Here is a 23,447-nt window from a genome sequence, read left to right as displayed (position 1 = left end):
GAGAAAGATGAGAAACTGAGGCTCAGAGTGACTCACAGGTCTCACCGGGAGCTATGGGAGTGACTGAAATGACCTAAGTATAAAGTGATACCCAGCCTACCAATTCTGTGCCAATTCTCTAAAAGCCTGCAGTAGCTGTTTGGGTTTCTGTAATGGAGCCATTGTTCTAAAATCATATCTATTGCATGAGGTTGGACCCCAGGTCCAACCATTGCTTAATGACTGAGCGTTTTAATTTCATATAGAACATTTCATTTCGAAAATGTGGATGGGGTATGTGGCTCTGAGGCTGTTGCCAAAATAATGTTATTACCTTTAGGCAGCTCCTTCTTGTTCTAAGGGAAAAATATTAGACCTGCTTTTGTCAAATTTCTGTATGAGAATTTCCAAATAGTCAACAGGGCCATTAACAATAATCACTCAGAAACCATCAGAATAAACATATAGGACAAAAAGGAAGTAAGCATCATGGTGATTATTTATTTTTTGCCATTCTCTTTGACTGTAACCACATCCTAATGCTTCTTTGATGGCCACTTTCAATTGGAATATAGTCTACCAATAAAATAACTTATCCAAATGGATTACAGAATACCAAAGATGCTTCCTTTTCAGTCTCTAATGGGTGTAATTTCCTCTATACTACTGGGAAATTTTTTTTGAGGAGCTATTGTATTATCGTGAATTTTATTGTTTGATGGGATCATTCCTTATTTTTCTTCTGGAGAAATATGGCACACTTGTTGATTTCGGACACTGTAAGGAGACTCCACATCAACCAGCGTTACAAGTGATAAGAAATCAATTCTGCCTAGAATTAGGAATTATATAAAAGCAAAGTCTTACATACATGCCTGGTGCTTTTCTCTGGGGCCACTTCTTCACTTCCTCAGACTTATAAGTTTTCCCCCTCCGCATGCCGTCCTCTGTCCTGGAAGAAGAGCTGTTGTGGATTGCCCGAGCTGACCCTCTGCGAGGCGCTCTCTCCCTGAGGGTTCTCCTGAGTCAGTGTTCAAAACCTCCCACGCTCGCTCTTCCATCTCCCTTCTCTGTAGAGGTGACTTTGCTTTCTTTACCGATGTAGGCAAACCTGGCTTGGGTGCCGGTAGCTTCCTTTCTTTACACTGGATGACACTTATTTACTCCTGTAATTGAATCATCGCTTCCTCTCTCGTTGGGCATCTTTTCAGATGTGGCGTGTTCTGGTTCCCAGGGCCAACCTTTTCCCTTGGCGTCTGCACCTCCAGGGTCCTTTGGCCTCCTCACTTCTCCCCTTTGTCATTAACTCAGTTTCTTTTTGCTATGGGCGTGCCTTTGTTTCCTCTAGCCGTCAGTGCATACAAACACAGATGAAATTCTTCAAACCCTGACTCCTCTTGTGTCCCCTGAGAATCTTGGGAAAATGCACATACGATCCCTTTTCTTCTAAGGAGATAAGAGGGGTCCTCATGAGCACCCTGGGTTTTACTCACCTTTCTTCCCACTTATGTTTTCTCATCACTGTGATGTGACCTCCTCTTGTTCTGCTTGCAAAACTGTAATCTGGAGACCCCTATGGGACATTTAATAATGAATTCAGTAGCACCGTCATCCCAAGGCTTTGCTCATGCCTGCCACCCTGATACTGCTGACACTGTGCCTTTGATTTTTAGGGCACTGCATTTTCTTGACTCCTCCCTCTTTTCTTCAACAGGTAGGGGCTTCTCTGTTAACTTGCTGCTTTCCAAGTGCTGTGCTTTCTTTCCTGTCTCTACTCTTTCCTTCAGAGACTGAACATGATCATTGTGGCTTTTAAATCATTGGCTCAGTATTAGTCATGTCAAAAGTATTGGAAAAGTACTGACTATATTCTTTACATTTAGAAAAGGTAGCTTAAATGGATCCTTGGACATTTTGCACAATCCACTGCACCATTGTTAATGTGTCCCACTTTAAAGATTTATACTCAAACTAGAAAAGTTTTAAGTACTTATTAGTTTTCCTGTTTCACTAATCTGACGCTGATCTGATATTTTAGATTATTAAAAAAAAAGTTAACTTTAGCCTTTTCAGCAGTATAGCTCTTTTGACTATAGTGAGGGTAGGGAGTGGGTAGTTGGATTTTCTCCACTCTGCTTTTTAACAGGAAAAATCCAGGGCTTCGTTTCAGAACCTGGGGAGTCAGGATGGGACGTTGGCATCACTAAAAGTGCATTGTAATGATTTATGCTAATTTACTTTGTACATTGGATAATATACCCATATATTTAAATTTGACAAGAATAAGTTTGATATTTTCTTCTGAAATAAACTTTAGTGGGGAATGGTCCAAGAAAGCAATCAGTATTACAAGGTGGTATGCTCTTCTCAGAGTTTAGGAAAGAATCAGGTTTGTTTGGGAACAATAATTGTCATCACAATCTCGTTGTGGTTGTGTATGTGTATCAAGTAAGTGGACAGATAGATACAGAAAGCCACATGGAACTGTTAATTCATGTTTCTTTTTAAAATGTAGTTGTCAGTGGTAATACATACTAATACATTTTTTACACCAGAATGATGATGGAGATAGTCCAACCAAAATTAATTACCATTCTCAAATGCACTGTTCTCATTTGATGGAAACCGGAGTGGAAGTGTGATTACTCTTTGGAGAAACATATAGAGTGACTGCTACAGTTTCCAACAGGGATAAGTGTAGAAGGGCTTAGGGGGTTTTCTTGTCACCTTAGTTATAGAGTGAGAGATTGCACATGTTGCCTCACAGGAGATGAACAATCATCACTATACCTCCCACCATGATGTGCCTAGGAGAGCAATTTTCAACTGGTGTGTCGCAAGAATTTTTAAAACATGCAATACCTAATTTTTTTTGGTCAGATTAGCACAAAATATATTTTTTGGTGTCTCTCAGAATTTTAGTAATTAGTTTATGTGCCATGAAATGAAAAAGGTTGTAAATCGCTGTTCTAGGAAATGGATTGGTGACTTGGAATGCGCTTGCAAAGTTTGCTGCTACATGAGTATAACAAAGCATTTATGTGGCAGGGGGAACATCAGTTGGCTGGGATGCTAATTACAGCCTGGTTGGAATAAGAGTGTTCTGAGAGGTATATGGTATTGACATTATTAGAGGGTTAAAAATAAACCCATTATCATTACCTTCATTTGGCAAGAGAGAAAATAGAAAGCTGTTGCAAAGTTTTTAGATAAAGAGTAAAAAAGTTAATATATAACTACATAATAGTGCATTTCTTGTATAATTTTTAAACAGTTTGAAACTGTGGGGGAAAAAAGCAGTGATTATTCAAATAGTAAAGATTAAAATTCTATTAAAATGTGCTCTCCTTTTGTGGGGGAAACCAGTGATGATCGGGTAGGGAAGTAACTTCCTCAGGTCCTTTCACCCTCCGTGCTTGTAATTGATCATCTGTGTCAATGAGCGGAAGTCCACTGACTATCCATGCACCACCCAGAAGGAAACACCATTTCCTGTGGCCATGAGACATTTCTAAGGCCAACAGCTCTTCCACTTCTAAGGCAAGTTGTGAAGTTGACTAAATCACGGACTGATTATAATGCACTTTTTTTGTTATAAATAGTGAAAATAAGGTTCTAAAATGACATAAATGACAGATGTATATGTGGAAGGAGTGTATTTTTTAAAATGGTGAATTTAACTTTTGTTTAATGGACACATGGATTTTAACTATTTTATAGAAACTTATTTTTTAATTACCTTAATATTTTGTTTATAACCTATTTTCATCTTGTAAATATCAACAGAAGGACCTGGTGGGGTAGCCAAGAGAAAAACTAAGGCTAAAGGTATTTTCTTTTTTTTTAAATTAGCCTTGAGTGAATCAAGTTTAATGCTTGGAAATGCATGATATTTTCTATATGTTATGTAAATGCAGCTACTAATGCTAAACATTATTGCTTTTTGGTTTTGGGTTCACCTTTGGTCATAAGTAGTTTTATCAAGACCTCATTTAAAACTTTTCTACCCCACGTCTGTAAGATTAAGTAATTTTGTTTTCATATTATCAAACTTTGTTAGTCTTCAAATTAAGAACATATATAACATTATCATATTGTTATACTATATATAAATTTACATATACACATTCTACCCTCCAACCTAAAACCTTACTTAGTTTGAATTTTTAAATTACTTTTGGAGAAAAAGATAAATTCATCAGTGATTGATTTATAATTTGGAGCACTGTATCACGTTGGTAAAGAATTTGCCATGTTTACTATTTGAATTCTTTAAAAATGATTATACCTGTGTGAACCATTCTGTGTAGGCTAATAGCCTATAATTACAGCTTATTTTATATCCCTCTGGTTTTTCTTGTTCACATGTAAATATTTTTTGTTCTTCACAGAGAGGGGCATGGGGGAAGTGCATGTTTTTCTCTATAGATCTGTAATATTCTTTTGTGTTTAAGTGCTCGGCATATTTGTAGTGTGTTTATTTGTTTTCGGTGAAACTTTAACAGGTGACACTTTAACTATGTGAGTTGCAGGCTTTTGTGATTTGTATTTTAATTTTAGGATTAGGAAATTTTAATGTTTTATCTCTGAATCTCACCTGAATAATTTCTGGGAAGAAAACAGAATTTTCACTGTTTTATTCTTACATAAATAATTACAAAGTAAATGGCCGATAAAGTATAATTGTGTTTCTTGACCTAGAGAGGCACATTAAACATGAAAGACTTAATGTTTTAAAAACAGTGTGCAGAGTAAGACCTGACAGCTTTGGCCACGCTTCCTGCTCTTGAAGTGTTATTGTCTCTGTTGCTCTGTGAATAGCACTGAAGGAAAATGAAGACTTGGATGGTTGGTTCCTTGCAAATGCCATTCTGCCTTTCTACAAAATTTTAATAACATTTTCAGGAAGAATCGAATACGTTTTGTGCTGTGTGAGTTTTACATAATTTTGGTGGGTAAAGACATCTTCCACATTTTATTATATTAAATCTTTGTTTCTGCTTAAATGCTACAATATTCAGCAAACACCTTACTTCTCTTATGATTTCCTAATGAGACAGCAAGAGGTGAAATTCAGACCTTTGGCTAGCAGCACTTTTAAACTTTATGTAAAGCAAATTGAAAGCAGTATCTTACATGAGATTTGGAATTACCTGTATAGTCCATGAATTGCTGTCTTCCCTATGAGCATGGGCAACATATATATGTTGGCTTGAGTGGTTCTATATCAATGAACAGGAAACATATTTAAAGGAATACTGATTTCATAATGTTGAATGTGAGCAGAAAAGAAATTCTGTTTATTTCAGATACAATAGATAATGAATTAAAAATTTTATAATCATGGATGTTGTATTTTTTTAGTTAAAAAAAAGTAAATGAAATTTAATTTTTTACTATATTGTTTTCAAGGATTAAAAGCACAAATATTTTAAGAATCTAATTTTTTGTTAGAGCTAAAACTTTTAAAATAATTTTTGTACAGATATTTGCAAGCAGTGAAAATTTGTTCTTTTGCTGTCGGTGTTCCTTTAATGATGCCCTTAGCATTGTGAGATGTGAGTTAACACCGTAAAGTCCTGCCTTTATGGATGCACTCGTTTGAATAATATTGCATGTTAACCTGGTTTTAAGAGAAACCATACCGTATTTTAAGCTGGAAAATTTTCGTGGCGAGTTTCTAGAATTTCTTTTGTGCCGATACTTTATGGAGATTAGCATCTGTTTTTAACCAACTTGAACCCTGCCAAGGCACTTTTCCAACGATCATTTTATGTTTGTGGGGAGATTTAAAAACGACAACACTTTTGCACTAAGCTTCTGTCCTGTGAATTAAGAGTCTTTCAATAAACCTTTTTTCCTTTGGTTGGATAACGTGAATGTTAAAGAACTGACTAAAGAAGAGCGCAAGAAGGAAAAGGAGAAGCCGGGGCCCAGCAAGGACAGTAAGAGCAGCGAGAGGAGGCGGGGGAAGAAGGAGGAGGCGGCTGGCCCCAGGGGGAAGGCCACTGCCGAGGGGACAGCTGCGAAGGAGCCCGCCAGGAGGAGGGACCGAGACCGAGACCGAGACCGAGACCGGGAGAAAGCGGGGCCCCCGGCAGGGTCCAAAACCAAGGAAAGTAGGAAAAAATCAGCAAATACAAAGGATATGTCCAGCAAAATGACATCCAGAGACAAAGATGACAGGAAGGAAGGAAGGAGCCCCGCAAAGCAGGCTCCCTTAGCCAAGGGCGATAACCAGAGGAGAAAGAACTAGAGCCCGGCCTCCTGCCCCAGGACCCGGCATGTTCATCAGTTTGATTTGCTGCTAAAGGAGATTGAGCGTTGCCCCGACTGGGGAGGTCCTGTTAGCCTTTGACCGTCTCTTTACTGGTGCTCGGCGAGTCAATTCTTTAAAATTGCAGCATACTGTCGAATGCTTCTACATTTAAAAGGTGAAGCTTGAAATATATGTAATAAAAATGTGATGTAATAACATTCTATTTTTATTAATTTATTGATCATTTATCCAGATGACTGTATATTTCTAATGTGAATCTTAGTGAACTTATTAATATATTGAATACTTGCATTGAAGTGGAATACGAATGCTAAGATTTTAAATAGTATTTATATGCAGAGGGACGAAACTTCCAGGGACAGTAAATACTCAGGTGGGAGGAAGTTACCGTCCTCTGTTGCCCTTGGTTTTCTTCCCCCCTTCTCCTTCCTGCTCGCTTCCCCCTCCCCACCTTTTCTCTCCCCAGAGCACCCCCTCGAGCTCAGGCGACACCCCCTGCGTTCCCCCTCCCCAGGCTCCGGCCCCTCCCCCCTGTCCCTGGGGGCTGCCCTTTCCTCAGGCTCTTCCCAGGTTAATTCAGCCCCCCCTTAAGTCTATCTCCTTTGTCTTCGTAGTCATCTCTGGAGGCCCCCCACTCCTTTGCCCCCAGCTACCTCCCCCCTTTCCACCAGTCCTGCCCTGTCTCCCCTCACCCAGTGCATACTGTGTGCTGGGTCCACTGCCCTGAGAACCCTGGAGACAGTCATGAAAAAGGGAGAATTTTATTTAGAAGAACAGTTTTAGAACACATTTATTTATATCTTTACAGACTCCGAATATAGGAAGGCTTTAATTATTCAAATTAGGATTTCCTTTCATTTTATGTCACACAGTTTTTCAGTTGTTTTGGTGCAATGCCATATATTTTTCATATTTGATTGTATCATAATTGTTTACGATTTCTAAGGAGTTGTAAATTTGAGATCTAACTAGAAGTCAGAATTTAGTTAAGAAAACATTGAGTACAATGAAACTTTCAGTTTGAATACATTTCGGCAAATGGTTTGTACTGTTCTGTGCATGAGTTCTTAAATCTCTAATTGTGAGTATTCGTAAAATTTAGTTTCTGAATTAAGAGCAACCTGATTTGTTATAACAGAATTAAAACTGCTGCCACAAAGATTTTATCTTAAAAAATAATTCATCTTTTTTATGAAGAGCTTAAAAGCAGGTATTTTGACCTAATCAAAGATAATTCATGTTGGAAATGAGTGAGCATTAAGTGCAGATGTTTTTAAAAGTATTGTGTGCCTTTTTTTTTTTTTTTAAATATATCTGTTGATTTCAGATAGAGGAAGGAAGAGAGAAAGAGAAAAAAACATCAGTGATGAGAGAATCATTGCTTGGCTGCCTCCTGCACTCCCCCGACCGGGGATCGAGCCTGCAACCCGGGCATGTGCCCTGACTGGGGACTGAACCTCAGTCTCATAGATCGTAGGTCGATGCTCAACCGCTGAGCCATGCCCAGCCAGGCTGTGCCTTTTTTCATATGCTATCTAGCAAGTGTTAACTGCTTAAAATCAAACACAAACATTTAATTGACAAAAATTTCAGCTGACACAATAGATTTATATATCAAGGGGGAAATTTAAAGAATATTTAAGTTAATATCTCTCTAATTCAACCCTATAGTTTTATTTAAAACTGAGGTCCAAAGAAATTGTAATGTGGTAGCCTGGGGTTTCATATGTGGATTAGTCAGGATGTTGTTTTTATAGATTACAGGAACACAGTAAACCAAAAGGGGGATTTTATGGTTCATTTGGTTGGCAAATGGAGGGGCCCTGGCTTCAAGCGAGTAGACCCCAAGTACAGACCTGTAGTTAGCGGTGTTTGTTCCTGGCTCTCAAATCTTCGCTCTGCTGATTTCTACTTGACGTTACTGTATGTGGAGGTGCTGCCTCTTGACGGAGAAGGTGTCCCTCGGCAGCCGACACATCTCTCTAGTTTAGCAATCTGAGTGCGAAGAGGCAGTTTTCTGGGATGGCTCTGGGAGAATGACCACTGGACTGGTTAGGCCTGGTGACCATCTGTGGCCATCGTCACAACTGTATTGTCACACCTACACACCATTGTCACAGCTGCATTGTTTAGCTGGGGGTGGGTGAGTTTTCCCAGGCTGGCTCCTATGCACAGAGCTTTGGATGGGGGTTGAGTGTGTCCCAGAAAACCACAGGGGATATTTCCTGCAGGAAGGAGAGCTTCTGGGAAAAGAGTGAGGCTCTGACTGAGAACTGGACAGAACACCCAGCAAAACAGGTATCGGACACACAAATATTACAAGATTTTAAAACGGTGTCCTGATACTAGACCTTGCTGCTAAGATGGATTGATTTTCAGATCTAGATTCCAAATTTTAAGTGTTAGATGATTTTTTTCCATTGCAGAAGGGTGAAGATTTATAATTACATTTACTGAAGGACAGTGGGACATAATGTATATGAAGGCTAAATGCTAAGAAAATGCATGAAAAATTATTTTTTAGAATAACCTCTAATCAGCAGAATCATAAACAGACATCTGTCTAGTAAAGCACCTGAGTTTTCGTTTGAATTGATCAGCTCAGGAATTGGATTGAAACGTCTCTACTAAGACATTTAAAAATATTTCTTCAGTAAACAGAGGTTTTAACTGAATCTTATTGAAGTTGGGGCCACACTTTATCTAAGTGCATTGGCCTTGGAACACTGACTAGTCAACTAAAACACTTAGACCGAGATTAGCTTTTGGTCCTGACTAATGGATTAAATTTATGCTTGAGTGCTCAGTTTTACTCACTTTTTAAATTTAGTACGTGGTTATTTCTATATTCTGCTTCATATTGTTATCTAAAAATAATTAAAACCAGAAAGGTTACCCTTTTTAAAATGAGTCAACTATAAACTGGGATGAAATTTTTGTAATGTTAAGTAATTGGGAGTTGGAAATCTTGAATAGTTTCTGTTATTTTTGACAGTTATATAAAACACCCACATGCTGTGTCATCTCTATGTTCCACTTATTGATTCATTTAACACATATTCGGAGTATCTGCAGCTGACCAGGGGCTGTGCCAGGCACTGGGGTCCACATGGTCAAGGTAGTTCCAGCCCCGCAGTGCCCTGCTACGAAGTAAGCAAGGGGCTGGGGAGAAAATAATGGCACAAGCTACTGCTAGTTCTGCCCACTCTTCCCCCTGCCTACACTGTGGTGGGTCACCTCCCTCTCTTCCAGGATCCAGCTGAGTCACATCTGCACTTGAACTTTCTCTGACCCTCTCCTGGGTGGTTGGACTGTGTGCCTTCCAGTTACATTGCCCACCACTGTGCTTCATTCCTGGACTTTGTTTTCCTACAGACTATGATTTATGTTCGGTCTCTGTCATAGTAACTGATAATAATAGGCATTCGCTGTGTGTTTATTGAATGGTGAACATATAAAATTATATTAGAAAGAAGTGTATTTTATTTTAAAAAAAGAAAAACCCAGAAGTTTCTTCAGTAATTGTTTAAATCACATTGGAAGTTGCCTGTAGCTGTGCTCATGTTGCTGTGTGTATGTGGGGGGTGGGGCGGGGTGGAAATTTGTTTCTTTAGAAGAAATAAAGGAAAACATAAGTTGGTGGAAAAAATCATTTAATTCTTAAAACCTGTATAAGGAGGTACTATGTGGAGACCAAAGTTGCAGCACTGGCAGTGTGCTCAGGATGGGGTTCAAGTGGAGTTTCAAGGCAGCCCTCTGGGTTCATGTGCCTGAGCTTCTACACCGTCTTATGTTAAGATGTTACACGGAGTCATTCCATTCTGGTCTTTGTGGAGTCCTTTCATCGCTCTTGAAACCAGGCTCTTAGGAGCCTTTTTGGTGTTTAATTTGGGGGGGGGGGGGGGGGGTTCTGTCGTCTTCCTCTGAAACCTGTCCATCTCGAGTCACGTGATGACGCTTTGAACCTGGGATTCTTGCTGTGTGTCGTGGGGCAGCTCGTAGTTCCTGGTAGTCTCAGATTTGGGTAAGTTACAGAGCTGGTGTTGGGATGCCTGCTGACTTCTGTGTTTGCTGATTATATAAGTCAGAACGAAGACAAGGACTCACCTGGTCAATTAGTATGCATGCATTCCTGCTTTATGGATTCCCAGGAATATTTCTCAAGTTTCATGTACCTGTGAGGGTTATTCTTGGGGTATATTGATTTAAACGGTTAGATTACTTGCATTTGAAGCAGTGGCAGTCCTGAGCATTTCCCCTTCACAAATACCAGCAGCTGGAGTAACCTGGGTAGGTAACATCAACATTTTCACCAATCTGTGCACCACTGGATTAGTAAACCAAAGACTAATACACTGGGAAGTTTAAAAATGACTTAGCTTTTATGGGCGAAGTATATGAAACCCTATGAAACATAATACTATTTATAACTCCCAGATTTTGTTGAGGAAGTGTTTTGTATTAATTCTTATGAAAAATGAATCCTTTGTTTTCACTCAGAGTAAAGACCTCTGTGACCCCTTTTCCAGGCCCTTTCTGATTCTCACACCCTCAGGCCCTTGCTCGCTCCAGCTGCATAAGCCACCTGGGTCTCTGGCTCCCAGGACCCTCGCTGCTGAGGAATTTTGTACTTGTTCCAAAACCTTACCTGGAGCACCTTTCCCCACTATAACTCAAGCAGTGACAAACCTGTTCAAATCTTATCAGTGTGTCCTTTCCTCATCAATTTAGAGCAAATAGCCCTGCCACCTCTCCCCAAGGGCCTAGCCTCCCTGCATCCCTCTTCCCCATCCCATTTCCCATCCCCTACACTCTCAGGATTTTGTGTTTACTATTTTTATAATTCTTCCCTCTCCGGGACGTAGGTGCTAAATATTTGTTGAATGAATAAATGCCATATGCATAATGTAGTAAGTTTTAAACTCCATCATGTACATGGGAAGAAAGTACATTTACCCTTCCCCATGTGGTCAGGTGAAGTTGCATAGCAGTGAATGAGCTAATATGGGGCCAGGGTCATTGTGTCAGGTAATCAGATTTGCCATGAATGGTTGACTTAAAGTGCTCATTTCATTTACTTTTTATAACTTCTTCCATTTTTAATTAAAATTGGAGGAAAGATTTTATATTTCTTCAATACAAACCTGATTTTAAAATTTTTCTTAATTTATCTGATACACCCAACAAACTGAAAACAAGGTATGTTTTAAGGGAATTAACTTATTTTCTAAATGATGCAGGAACTGTGTGGTTGGTTGACTCACAGCATTCGTTCAGCTCTACATAATTACTGTCAGGCAGTTGTGGTCAGCCTGTGCCTCTTGCCAGCTTAGGAATGGTAGTGGGTTCTGGTCTTGCTTTTAAACTGAAAGGGAAGACTGCTGGAGGCCCCTGGGAGAGATTTCCTCAAGCCTAAGAGAGAAGGAGAGCAAGAGGAAAGAAAGCAAGACGTCCTTTGCTTTTGGACATAGTCTTGTCTGAAAGAGGAGCTTGCAGCTGGGAGCCCCGATTACTGGCCTGAGGAGGAAGCCGGGCTGAGCGAGCCAGCCTGCACGTCTGAACTGGATAATAAAGTCCCTTCTTGCTCAAGCCTGTGTGAGTTGATGTTTTGTTATAAGTAGTCCTGGGAACATCCGAACTGATACATTCATTTCATAATGTAATGTTGAATATTTCACTGCTCCACCCTTGCCCTGTGTACCTTATAATAAATCTAACTTGAAAATCTTTTCTTTGATTGTGAATTGACCTTATATATATTTTTTTTTTCTTTAACTTTTCTCTACTTTTTGCCTAAAATTAAATATGAGACATGGATTTACCCCTATTCTCCAAAGACACTTATTCATGGACTAAAATGCATTTGGGTGCCAAAAAGTATTTGGAAACCCCAGGGCTAATTCTGCCATATGGATTGTCGAAGCAGTAAGAATTGGTCTAGAGTGTGTTTTTGTTAAGTTTTAGGAACTGTATATGTTTTGGGAAGGTGTGCTAGTATGATCCTCAGCTTCTTTGGTGTTTACAATATTGTTTATTTTTGTGCCGATTTCACCTCTGCAAAATAGCTGTGACCGGGTATCAATAAATTTACAAGTTCTCTGCCACTTTGGACAGAAAAGGGCTTGATGTTTTCTCTTGTTACATACTTTTGCTTTCTCCTGTCTATATTCACCTTTTACAATTTCAATTTTAGAGACAAATAACTCTTAAGTTGATTTAGAGAAAGCCAACTTGAGGGGCATTTTATGTCTGAATATTGGTGTATGAGTAGTTTCCAAACCCTTTCAGCAAAGAAATTATTTTTTCAACGGAAACTTTTCTCATAACCCAATAGGGGGGATTTTGAGGCAGTTCAGATCTTTATTGTTTGGTGTGGAAACTTTATTGCTTATTGAACTTACAGAGTGCAGTTTGAAAACCTACTACGTATAGGATTCATGAAGAATCACCTGTAAGTTTTCGTTCAGACTGAGACACTTTTGTGAGGAAAATAATTCTACCGGGACAACAGATTATCAGTCAGCTGGAACTGTCCCAGGCAAGCTAGGGCTGTGCTCCTGTACTGGTGGATGCTGAGCACAGGTGTGTCTTTGGTAAACAGTAGGGAAATTTATGTGCATCTCCGTTCCCACCTTTGCAGCCCTAAGCCACTGTAGTGCAGCTAAGGAGCCTGGCCCCGCAGAGTGGTCACACTGTTGGGTGTGTTCAGCCCTTCAGCAAGTGTTTATTGAGCCCTAGCTATGCTCCAGGTGTTTTCTCAGGGGTTAAGAGCAACAGTAAATTACATGATTCTGCAGATTCTTAAGGTTTACCCTATTTATTCAGCAGAGCTTGGCAGTGGATAGTTCCATACTTGTGCCACTAGCATTTGAGAGATGTAAGAATAGAGTATTTAAGTGGAAAGCAGCATGGGAGCTTTCAGTCCTGTATTTGGCATTTAAAATGTGATGTATTTTAATAGGCCTTCATCTTTTCCTCCCTCGGCCCCTGAAATCCAACTACAGTTAGCATCCGTGGGTATCTGTGTATACTCCCTTTGTATGTTATAGTTGGAAGTGACTTTATTGTTAGGGACAGAACACAGCTGTATGCATTGGTGTTTGTTTTACTAGTGGTCGGTTTTTGTGTAAGTAGTGATGAGAATAACTATAGGAAATAAAATGATGGGGTGTGGTCCTGTGTATCTCAGCATCTGTAGGGTTTCGGAGAGGAAAGTGGGAGTATGTTTTGTGAATGAGAGAAAAATGAAGGGGAAAAGAGAAAATACAAAGAATCAAAAAAGAATAAAAGAGTGAAATGAGAATTTTCTGGACTACAGTAGTGTCTGTACATTAAGAGTTTATAAAGGTGCTTAAGATTAGAAAAATGCCTCTCAGTTGTCTTGGCCTTTTCACTCCAGGCTTCGGACATGCACAACACACTCCCTAGAGTAATAACTGTTGGCACATGGTTCTCAGTGGTGTAGCAAGGAGCCCAGGGTTTGGCACCTGGGGTCCGCAGACACTTGAACCTGGCTAGTTTAGCCTTCTAATAGTTGCATTTAATGGAGGGTATACTTTAATGTTCTACCTATAACATACCAAAGGACTAATTCAGTATAACATATTTCAAATTGGTGTTGACTTTCAAATCAGCTTTCCTATTAATTTACTCTGATGTCTTATTTTTCTTAAGACATAAAAAAAGAACTTTTTCATCTGTATCTTTTAGTTCTTACGGAATAATGTGTTTGCTTGTGTTACCTTTAGAAGATTGTAAATAGTTACGTGTGATTTCTTCTCACTTTTAACTAAAGTTTTCACAAAGGATAAATATGTGTAAATCAAAATCAGTGTGCTCACCAATAACAGTCGGAAGTTCGAGTCTACCTCGGTTGTCTTTTTGCTGGAGTCAGAGTTCAGGACTGAGAAATTCACTAGTCACCTATGACACAAGGAGCTTGAACTCACACTGAACTGCTTTTGGCAAGTTTAGACATGACTTTACATTTTAGAGATTTGTGAGCATTTAAACAGTGATTTTTGTTTTGTTTTTTAATGACGGGTTAACTTAGGTAAAGAGATGTTTAAAGGCCCATGTGAAGTTAAAGAGCAAACTCTTTCCCTACTTCAGGTTTTAAACCTATCAGTATTTTCATGTAGTATAAAGTCTTGTAAACTTTAAATTACTTTGACTATTGATGAAGTGTTTGTAAATATTATTTGTCCTGGTTTAACATGTTGAAAAAGAGAAAAACAAAGAAACAAAAACGTAAGTTAACTTTGTGAATAAAAATGCAGGCCTTAAAGAAAGATCTGCTTCAGAGCCAACAGTCCCACCTGAAGAGCCTGAGAGGTACCCGGAGGAGCAGGTTCCCGAGGGGACAGGTAAGCTTTGCTGTAATTCCCACCCCATGCACTGCAGCCTGCCAGGCATCCCAGTTTGCAGTTTCCAGAATCACGTTTTTACCCATAATTTGTTTTGCCCTGTGTAGAGAGTTGTGAAATACTTTTCCTCTCCTGAAATTTTATAGTAAATTTAATTTTTTAAAATGAGCATTAACACAGAAGGATTTTAGTTTCTGAGCGCAAGAATCAAAGGCACAGGTAGATGGCTGCTCGTTGCCTGAGATCACACAGGAGCATCAGGAATGAAATGCTGTGTTTCTCGATTCCAATTCCAGGACCTTGAAAGTAAAGTCAGACACAGATTGCTCGCTAGTTTGTCATCGTTTCTCACATTATTTAATAGAGTAGGTCTACTGAGTTCCCAATCTGAATATGAAAGTCTCTTTTCTACATCAAAAGGCTTCCCACCTCCAGGTATCTATAAAGCCTTTTTACATATTCATGAATTCCTAGATCAATTCAAATATCTTATTAGTCACCCGTGGGGTGGAAGTTGGTAAATAATGTTTGAATCCATTACTGTTATTTCCTGTTTATGCAGAGATATTTATTACAAAGTAGTGTTTAATTTCTGCACGTTTTTCCTTTACTCAGTTCTCAAATACTTGGTTTCATTTTGCCACCTCGTGGAAGTATTAGGAATGACACCACATATTTACTAGCGACTTAAGTCCTGGGTGCAGTTGGTCCTTTGGCTAATTTTATCACTTTGATGACCAATATTTCCTTCCTCCCTTTTAAGATCAGTTTGTTGGTTTGGTTTTTAAATTTGTTCAGGTCATAATCGTAGGAGAATTTACTGTATCCCTCCCATTCCTGTAGAATTTCTATAAGCATTCAATGGCAAGAGTGATTTTTTTAAAGACATAATTTAAATGTGTTTGGATTTAGCATCCTAGATTTTACTTTGTACTAAATAAATTTATAATTAAGAAATTTTTCAAAGCTAGAACCTACTCTGAAATGTGCAATTCGCTTTCACTCCTTTTAATTTTTTAATACTACTCTTTGCATATTACTGATAACTTCTCATGTCCTTTTCAACTTCTTGGCAATATTTGGTTTAGTTTAAATGTTGCCTTCTCAACCTTTCTCTTAACTGACTTACCTTTTCTCTCTTCTTTGACTACCACCTATTGCATAAACATAGGTACACACCTCTCATTAAAACACAATAAAATAAACCCCTTCTTGATACCTACAGCCCTTTGTCTCTGTTCTCCAGTCCCTCTCCTTGCTGTATTTGCCAGACTTTTGAGAGAAGGATCTGCAGTTGGTTTTTTGCCTTGTTTTCCAGTCTATCTTGAGCTCAATCTGTCTGGCGTCTGCCTCTAGCAGCCCTCCCCAGGGAAAGGGAAGAGCATTACAGAACCAAGGGACAGATGAAACAGCTCGGTGCACTCCCAAGTTCAAACCGTGCTGGAGCAGAGGGGTCTGGAGAGGCACATGCGGGCTGGGCTATGGATTCTGTCCTGGAGAGCTTAGCTTTTCATCGCTTCAGGCAAAGGAAGCCATGAAAAGGTTAAGCCGAGGAGCAGACTGCCACCCGCCACTTGTCCTTACCTTATGTTCTCTGGAAGGCTGTAAAACTGGGAGTCCCCTTAGGAAGCTGTCACGGCCATTGTGAGAGGTGGTGAGGGACAATGGAGATTGGCAAGCTCTTCTCTGATTATATGAGTCTATATTTAAAAGTGGCTTGTGGAATATAAACATCTATAAAAATAGAAGGCACTTTCTGTGCTTTAGAAATGGTTTTGTAGTGTGATTAGCAAAATAGACTCATAAACGTTTTCCTATGTGAAGTTCCAATGAACTTGCTCTATTTTTGTCATTGAAGATTGGCTCGGGAATATAGTTGATGGCACTGGCATTATTTCATGTGACAGCATTCACGGCACTAAGCCTAGTGCTACTTCTATTTACTGAACATGGACGATGTCTGTTAGAAAATTTGTAATAGCGTTAGTGTAATTACAGCTTCTGGTTTTGTTGCGTGATGGTGCAATAAACGTGATAATCCGATAAGCAACACAGAGGTGTCGGAATGTCATTACCACTGGGGTTCACTTTGTAATTGATAGCTACTCGAATCTATGAATCCAACTGTCAGATGGAGTTCTCCAAAGCTGAAAGGATTGTCACTTATAATGTGAGGTCTTCTACTCACGATTCATGGCAACATCTGGCGTGGTCAGCCAGCCCTGACCGGCGCAGCCCTCCTACCAGCCAGGCCTTTCCTCCTGACTCTCGGGGGAGACATGTACATTAATGTAGATTGTGTTGACCGTATACATTAATGTACACTGACCTTGTCGTACACATTTTTATCTTATTCCCCAGTACTTTCCTTTCTGAAAGCTTTGCCCTTCCCATTTTCTTTATTCCATCATTAGTGTGAGTTTTGTTCATTATAAATGGAAATAATTTTGCTCTGAGTGAGGTATTTTTTTAAAAGAAAAATCTGAACCCAAATTAGTTTTCTTGTTTTAAAATCTTATGAGGTCTTTTAAAATTTACATCTGCTGTCGAAATAAAATCAATTTTAAATATCTGCCATATTTGCCAACATAGAAAAAAAAGTGGTCACCTGATGTGAGAAGGGTGCATCCAGATATATCATTTGAATGTATGTATGTACCTGGATGCCATGTTTCAAGCTCTACATTAATGTCCACACCTTTTCTACTTAGTTATGCTTTGTGATTATTTTAGGACCTCAGCATTTTGAAGATGAAATACAAGAAGAAATTCATTCCTCTCTCCATGAAACAGTATACACAGAACATGGTATGAATTAAAATCTGTTGTTTTTTTCATGCATTAAAATAATTCATTGATTAAATGACTAGGACAGTATTTTAAAACTTAATAATTGAGTGTTTTTTTAAGCTTTTAAAAGACATATATTTTTGAAATAGCACTGAACTTGTCTTATTGCACCTTACTGTTGGGGAACTTACTGCATACTTCTAATGAAATGGTAGGAACACAGGAGAATGCAGGAATCGAGGCCAATGCACATGAAGAACAGGGAGGAGATTAGGACACAGCCAACAAGCTGCAGGGGGCTATCGCCCACCCTCACATTTCACTGCCTGCTTGGGGGTTCGCCAGAGCACAACAGGGCAACTGCGAATTATGTTGGTCATATTACCAGAGAGGAAATAAATGTGACTGACTTAGAGAATAGAAAACGTTTTCCCAGCGCTTATATCTAAAAAATTTCTTGTCAACTTCTGCATAGAGAATATGCAATGATACTGTAGAAACCAATGTTCTAGGATTTTATGACTATTTCTTGAAGCATCCCTTGATAATAGCAGAAAAGACAACCCCAAAATGTAACAAAGGGATTTTGAAGGGGGCAGAACACACGGTTTCCCAATACTTCTGATGGTTTGCTGTGAGCTAAAGGTTGTCCTAAAGGAAAAACTGATGTGTCTTAAAAGCAAACAATTGCTATCATTTAAATTGGGCGTTAGCAGGCTACTGCCTGCCTTTCACAGCCTTGGATGTTTGGGGGTAAGGGCACAGCATCCCATCTGGCTCCATCTGTGCTCACGGGGAGATGGGCCCTTGCCCAGTTGTAGGTCCTCTCCATTGGCTGCTGGGGGTCCCAGAGCCTGTGTCCTTCCATTGCTGTGTCACCTCAGCTAGGAAAGCCACTCCACCTGCACGTACATCTGCCTGCGTGAGCGAGCACAGGCTTTCCCTTCCTGCATCTTTTTTAAACGTGTAGCTCAAGGAAGATGCAGTCTAAATAAATGAGTGCGTTTGCTAGAGGAGGTAAGTGCTATAATGGGGAAGCACAGGATGCCATGTGGGGCTGGCCGGCCCGTGGGTGGGGGACGTGGGTAGGGAGCGATGCAGGAAAAGCTATTTTTATTTGAGTTCAAGTGTCGTGCACTCTGTCTGCAGCGCGGAGAATGGGTTGGAGGGACTTTGCCACGGGGACATCAGAGGGAGGTTGTGCTGGTGACCCAGTGAACGGAGGTGGTTAGTCACCCTAAATTTAGCCAAAGTGGGGAGAGAGAAAGTGGAAAGGGGGGGTGGGTGTGGGAATTCCGACAGAAGAGGGGGGAAATCAAGTCTAGCACCTGTGCTTCTTGCCACAAGCTCTTGTCTTGGATCTGTTCTTGTCTTTATCACATCTTTCTCCTCAGGAAATAGGCTGTGGCTTTAGTTTAAATGTCACTGGCATTGCCACTGGATGTATGTCTGCAGCCCCGTGCTCTCGCCCAGGCTCCTGGCTTACCCAGCGGCATACTTGTCTCCATTTGCATGTCGTATGAGAATCTTAGATTTAAATTATATCTAAGACTGAATTCCCGAGTCCTCTCCCTCTCACAGCTCTTCCCTCGCTCCCCCCAATATGTTTTTGTTCTTATTTCAGGCTTTTATATTTTAAGTAATGATCTCCCCATCCACGTAGTTGCTTAAGCCAGAACCCTGGGAGTTTTCCTTGACTCCTGCCTCTTTTCCTCCCTCACATGTAATCCTTGGGCGGTCTGTCCGCTTTGCCTGCAGCATGTGTCTGGGCTCTGCAGCATGTTAGCCGTCACCTTCCCCTCTTCCCGTGGCCACTGCAGTGGCATCCAGCCGGGCCTGTGTTTCCATCCTTGCTCCCCTGCACCCCTTGTTGATGGGGCCTGACCCCTGTGCCTCACCTGGGCCCAGTCTCTCTCCCCTCAGTCCCTTTCGCTAGCCCAGCCGGCCTTCTCTCTTTCCCTGGTAATTGCAAGTCTACCCCGGCCCTAGGGCCTTTGCACTTGTTATTTATATCTTCTTTTGATGTGTGTGTGTGTGAGAGGGAGAGAGAGAAGGAGAGAGATCCAGCCTTCCCACCTTGCCAGACGGCGCAAGGCCTCCCGACCACCACCCCTGAAGTAGACGCCCCTTCCCCATCTCTGTTTCATTATTGGGTCAATTCCTCCAGCTGCCACTCATTAGCCGTGTGGCTTTAGCAAAGTCTCTCAAGTTCCTCATCCTTCAAAGTGGGATCATAGCACCTACCTCCCAGGGTTGGTGTGATTTCTGCAGAGGGCTTGGCAACAGGAGGCTGGTAAGCCCTAGGAAACGGTTTTGTTCATGTTGGGCTGTCGCCGACAGCAGGGAATTACGGAGAGTACGACGTTTGGTTCAGGTTCTTACAGAACAGGACCTTGCAGTGAACTGCGATGGCTGAGAGAGAGAAATCCTGCTCACCTAAAAACCATCAAATTGCACTGCCTAAAATGACTATGAGGAGAAAGGAGTGTGGTAAGAGAGAGTCGTAAATTAGTGATAGGAATGAGAATTGGTAATAGGTTTGCTGAGTAGCAAACAGTCTGAAATGAGAAAATGTAGCAGGCTCTGATGAGAAGACAGAGAACACATGGCACTGACACAGATGGGCTGCATGATTTGGTAACTCCTGAGAGCATCGCGGCGCCTCATTGGAAGTAAGGTAACAAAGGAAGCCTTGCGGTCTTGAGGCAGAGCTCAAGTGCTTTAATTCTCACAACAATGCTGCGAGTAGGTACTCTTATTATTTCCTTTTTATGGAAGAGAAATTTTAGGCACAGAGTAGTTAAGTAACTTGTTCAGAATCACACAGCTGTGTGGAAGAACCTCAGTCTGGAGCCATACGTTCCAGACTCCACACTCCTAACCGCGGTACCGCTCTGCACAGCTGAGTCTAGTTCACTTGAGTTCTTTGGTTAAAGTGTTATATTCAGGACATGTTCTGCTTAAAGCCATGTCAAGTTGCTATGGGGAGAATGTTTTTTACACCACAATGACAAGCCATACCATATAGCAGTGGAATAAAGTAGCACGTCTAACATCTACACAAAAGAACAGCTCGATATACAGTGGTCCCTCGGTTTTTGAATGTCTCCATTGACGAACATTTTGGGTCATGAATGCCGTAAACCTGGGAGTAAGTGCTTCGGTTTTCGAACACACCTCGGAAGTTGAACATGCCCACGGCTCCCACTGAGAGCAAGCTCCTGAGGCCCAGCTGTCGATGTGGATCCCTCAGTTTTCAAAGGTTTCAGAGCTTGAACGGTCTTCAGGAACAGATTACATTTGAAAACCAAGGGACCACTGTATCATAGAAGTCTCAGAAGAGAAAATGGACATCTTTGCAAAATGTAAAAGACTAAACTTAGGAACCTTTAGATACAAAGTATAATCCATGGGACCCAATACAGATGACCTAGCATGTGGTTTAGATCGGTGGCTGGCTGCCATTGGCAATAGAACGTTACTGTAGAGTTATTTAAGATTGTGACGTGGACTTTTCCATCAATTCTCAATGAAAGGTCATAGGGTCACCTTTTCTCTGACCCAATTGAAGAGGCAAATATGTTAATATTTATGATTTATTTATTAAATATTTATTGAGCACTTCCTGTGGCTGGGCATGGCCCTGGGTGCTAGGTGTCCATAGTGAAAAAAATATATGAGGTTCCTGACCTTGGTGAGTTCACGCTCTGGTGAGAGGAGACCTGTTTCCCCGCCAGGCCCTGGTCCAGCGCTTGGCCAGGGTGAGAGCAGAGCTTCAGGTGGGCGCCAGCACGTGCAGGGGCCTGAGGGGCAGGGAGTGACCTGGAGCGGCACCCAGGGTGCGCCCTTCAGAACGGGCCTACGCGTCTGTCATCCGCTGCCCTGGGCGCCTGCTCTACACCTGTGGCTCTTTGTTCATTGTCATTTCTCAAGGAGAAGACGTACAACCAGAGGAGGACAGACCAGCAAGAGAAGAGCAACCAGAAGATGATGATTTCCTGGTAGGAAGTGAAGCAGATGACAGACTTGAGTCCCTAGAAATTGGAACATTTCAGGAAGGTAGAACATTTTTTTGATTTTAGAATAAAATACAATAGGTAATTTGTAATTATAATTAAGTTTTTCTTAAATGCCTTTAAAACCAATATTTAATTTTTATCTAAAGTGGTTTTTTTATTAAGTTGAAGGTAAACTTAATAAAAAAATCAATTAAAATGATTTTTTCTGCATAGACACAGACAACAGTGTGGTGATGGCCAGAGGAGAGGTGGTGTGGGGGCTGGGTGAGGGCAGACAAAGGAGGGAAAATGGGGACATCTGTGATAAAATCAACAACAAAAGTGTTTTTAAAAATGGTAAAAATGAAAAAAGACTTTGTCCCCTAAAATAAATAGGTACCCCAATTTTAATTCAAAGTACTTTTAGGAAAACTCTCAGAATATATAAATTTCTTATAGAAAGTAAGTAAAGTAAATATTTCAGCCCATTTTATTTTTTTAAATATACCTTTATTGATTTCATAGAGAAGAAGAGAGAGGGAGAGAGAGAAACATCAATGATGAGAGTCATTGATGACTGCCTCCTGCACATCCCCGACTGGGGATCGAGCCCATAACCCAGGCATGTGCCCCGATGGGGAATCGAACCTAGGATCCAGGAGATCGAGGTTCAGTTCCCGGTTAGGGCACTTGCCTGGTTGTGGGCTTGATCCCTAGCAGGGGGAGTGCAGAAGGCAGCCGATCAGTGACTCTCTCATCATTGATGTTTCTCTCTCTCTCTCCCTCTCCCTCTCTCTGAAATCAATAAAGACATATATTTTTTTAAAGAATAGATTTTTAATACACATATACAATATATATACATGCTTCTGTATGAAAGTAGTAACATTGATTTAATGTTATTTTTTTCTAGAAACTGAAGATAGTTACCATGTTGAAGAGACAGGTGAGATTTTAATTTGATAATTTTTTCTTTTTATTAGAATGAGTCTTTTCCCGTAAAAGAGCATTGATGATTTATTAATAACAAATTATATGTAATATATCAAATATCACAATATATATTTCATGATTGTTATTTTATATAACATAGTAGATGATAATTACGTGCATGGGCATATATATCTTTGTGTTTTTTGAAGTCTCCTTCCTGAGGATGCGTTCCCAGTAGTGGGCTTACTAGGTCAAAAGACAAGTAGAATGGCATGTTTTGTAGCCTTAAATTACAGTGTCAGTGAAAGGTTACAGTTGTGTATTGTTATGTGCCATGTGTGGGTGGCCACACTGAAGATGGACCCCTCCTTTTTCAGTTTTCTTCCAGTGTTGGAGCAGATCCTTATTTCTGTACTGTAGGACCACGTGAAATTGTTGGCTGGCATTCAGGGCCCGTGTCATTTCAACAGTATTATATCTGTAATCACTAAAGTTATATTGCAGTCCGGGGCCAGGAAATGTGTGTGTCCTCACTCAGGCTCCCTGGCGGGTGCTTGCGGAGTTGGTGGAGGAAGGCTCCTTGCACTGCTATCTCTGCCTGTCTCTCTGTCTTTGTGTCAGTCTGTCCTGTTGTGTTTTTCTGGATGATAGTTGGGTTTGCATAAGCTAAATAAGAATATAGCTCTGTTGTTTTGTGGTGGGGACTGTCTTACTCATCTTTGAATTAGGCATTGAGCACAGCTAGTACCTGTTTCTTGTATAAGCAAATGTGAATTGAATTTGAGCATGGTTATGATTTGATTTTCTATTTCTATCATTACTAGAAATTGTGCTTTTCCTATTTTGAATATCAAGTGTAATCCTTCTTATTTGAAACGCATTAGTAATTATTTTCTAATTTTTAGCTTCGCAGGCCTATAATCAGGATGTGGAAGAAATGGTGTATGAACACGAAAACCCAGGTTTGTGACGTGTTTCTGTTGGAGGCAGTGGCCACGGCCGTTTTAATGCTGGAATGATTCATTCTGATTCAACAGAGTGCTCTTTGTAGTACTCATAATTATTTTTGGTTGCTCAGACAGTTAAAGAAATTTCTGAATA

The 23,447-nt window shown here is 40.4% G+C and overlaps 1 protein-coding gene across 1 annotated transcript in view; it reads left to right on the top strand.

The window, feature by feature from the left end:
- The window catches only part of ASPH (aspartate beta-hydroxylase), a 138,778-nt gene that overhangs the window by 33,660 nt on the left and 81,671 nt on the right, over positions 1-23,447 (top strand). Inside the window, exons 6-12 of the mRNA XM_087825602.1 lie at positions 3,766-3,807; positions 5,868-6,224; positions 14,539-14,625; positions 17,359-17,433; positions 21,352-21,474; positions 22,327-22,359; positions 23,252-23,308. Of these exons, the coding sequence (XP_087681728.1) occupies positions 3,766-3,807; positions 5,868-6,224; positions 14,539-14,625; positions 17,359-17,433; positions 21,352-21,474; positions 22,327-22,359; positions 23,252-23,308 (774 nt within the window). The remainder of the gene's footprint in view (positions 1-3,765; positions 3,808-5,867; positions 6,225-14,538; positions 14,626-17,358; positions 17,434-21,351; positions 21,475-22,326; positions 22,360-23,251; positions 23,309-23,447) is intronic.

Source organism: Miniopterus natalensis, chromosome 16 (genome assembly GCF_054644295.1).
Source record: "Miniopterus natalensis isolate mMinNat1 chromosome 16, mMinNat1.hap1, whole genome shotgun sequence".
NCBI lineage: Eukaryota > Metazoa > Chordata > Mammalia > Chiroptera > Miniopteridae > Miniopterus > Miniopterus natalensis.
Note: the sequence above shows the minus strand (reverse complement) of the source record. Positions and strands in the feature narration are given on the sequence as shown.